We start from the raw sequence: 2341 nt of genomic DNA on the forward strand, positions 1-2341 counted from the left end.
TTATTTAAGTCAGAAAAAACTCTGTTTTCATTTTGATGTTAAAGTTTTTTTTTTTAGTTGATCTGTGTCAAAAAAAGCCAAATTACATTTACTTTGATTCAGTGTTGTATGACAATGAAACATGAAAACTTCCAAAGGGTGTGTATCCTTTTGTACATGTGCTGTAACTCAGATGCTCCTCACCCAACTCTGAATCATCAATCACACATGTTGTAATTCTAATGATGGAACACATTAGCTGTCATTATTAACATTAGTAACATCTGTATCCAACATTACAGAGCTTATGTTTATTACACAGCTTTTAAAAGCAGCGGATTATCCTGTTGGACCATATTATTCCCATGTGAACCCCAGTTCTGTCCCATGGACATTGTATTCACAACAAGTCAACGTCTGACTTTAAACAGCATCCCTTTATTGAAAACAAATGCTCCAGCTTCCAAAGTAATATTTACATGGGAGTGCATTTATACACATACAATACAGTGTGAGCCTCAGCACCAAAAAAGCACATCTCTAAACATTTCTGCTGACTCTTTGAGTCACCTTCATTCTTTCTCATCAAAGAGAGTTACAAAAAACACCTTTTATTTCTACTCAGTGCTCTTGGGAGGAAAACAGCTGCAAGCTGTTGACAAAATCTTTTTAACATGTGGTGTTAGTGTTGGGATGTTTGCAGATGCGGACAGATGCATAGGCAGGGTTGGATGTGTGTTTGTATGTGCTGGCGCAAGACTGCATGTTTCTTTAGCTATGTGGGCAGTAGAAGGCGAGCAGCAGACAAACGATCCAGGAACCGGAGCTCTTCAGAAACAGGCTTACCGCTGAACACGGGACAAGTTGTTCTGCAGAGGAAGAAAAGTGGGATGCAAACAGTTGAAAGAAAAACCCCAAAACTCTCGAATATGTCTCCTACTCACTTACTCTCATGCTCACTCCCTCAAATCTGCACACACAATCACCCCACCTACCTGCCTCCACATGGACTTTGGCAACCTCCCCAGTTATTCTGCACATGTAAGTGGTGTTGTGTGGGAGTTTGTCTGTGAAGCCGGACAGGGTCATTCTGTAGCCATGGGGCTCCAGCTCCACCACGGTGCTTTTTTCCTTGAACTGGCCTTCTGCCGATGAACCAGACACATTGGTGTTGATGAGGGACTCTTTGTTGCCAGAGGACCAAGAGAACTCATAGCTGTTGATCTTGTTAGGCTCGGGCTTGACCAGACAGTCTACTCTCAGGTCCCTGTCATCTTCCAAGCACACAGTGATTAGAGTGCACTTTGCGGGAATCAGCAACACTAGGGCAAAACAGAGAAGAGTATGTGAATAAACACAAAGGGGATAAGAGCATATGTAGAGATATTTCATTTATAATAATAATAATAATATTTTTTTACTAGAATTTATATACCATATATTCTTTAAAATGATTCTCACCTCCCAGCACTCCATACACAAACAGAGACTTGAGCATGATGGAAAAGCACCCATCCAACTTTGAAAAACAAGAGAGGAAATGTGAGAGAGGAAACCACATTGCAAACCACATCGTATCAAAGACAATCTAATCTAATCTAATTTAATCTAATCTTAATCAGCAGGTCAGGCTCTCTAGACAGTTGTGAGGTAATTTTAGGTGAGGTCATGACATCATTCATAGCATGGAGACCAAAAAAAAAGAAAAAAAGAACAAAAAGATCCCAAAGGAAACAAATTACAAAGACAACGTCCTTCTTTTGATAAAGCAGACATGACTTTGTGATCTGGGTCACAAATCAAAGAGTTTGAGCTGTTCTGATCTAGTTTGTGAATGTTAAATGTATATGCCCTCTAGTTGTCTCCGGAACCGGAGTCCACCTTTGGCCAAACCCAATGACTGGTCATGATCCAAAGTGAAATATGAAACAGATGAGGTTTTTTTTTCTCCGTTCTATTGCCTGTTTGTTATACTATTCCTCACATTTTCCCACTGCCCTTGACACAGTTTTGCACATATCACTATCCTAAGCTTAATATTACATAATGAGTTTTAAATGTCAAGTTATAAGGTAATGTTTACATATCTCTGAACATAAGCATTCTCTCTTATCACGCCTTGCATATCTACGTATTCTAGCCCATTCTTTGTCTTCCTGATAAGACCCCAGTGCTCATACCTCTTCCCCCGATCTGCAGCCGAACATCTTTGAGGAGACTTACCTCCTGTCAGGGCTGGATTATGTAGCAGCTCCTGCCTTCGTGGGTAATATGCAGCTGGTGGTAGTTGCCTCAGCACTGCAGAGCATCTGACTTCTGAGACAAGGTAGCAGCGACACAGAGAGGTGGGAGGGATGAGGGT

The 2341-nt window shown here is 40.9% G+C and overlaps 1 protein-coding gene across 1 annotated transcript; it reads right to left on the reverse strand.

Moving 5' to 3' along the window:
- Nucleotides 1-397: 397 nt before the first annotated feature.
- On the reverse strand, nt 398-2341 carry LOC147818242 (uncharacterized). Its single transcript, XM_087178056.1, has 4 exons — nt 2203-2341; nt 1441-1498; nt 975-1301; nt 398-848 (listed from the first exon to the last, which is right to left on the reverse strand). Exons 2-4 carry the CDS (start codon nt 1475-1477, stop codon nt 751-753), a joined length of 462 nt encoding a protein of 153 aa, XP_087034182.1. The 5' UTR covers nt 1478-1498; nt 2203-2341; the 3' UTR covers nt 398-750.

Source organism: Seriola lalandi, unplaced genomic scaffold (assembly GCF_002814215.2).
Source record: "Seriola lalandi dorsalis isolate HSWRI2012SDOR001 ecotype SW California unplaced genomic scaffold, Sedor1 jcf7180002054672, whole genome shotgun sequence".
Classification (NCBI taxonomy): Eukaryota; Metazoa; Chordata; class Actinopteri; order Carangiformes; family Carangidae; genus Seriola; species Seriola lalandi.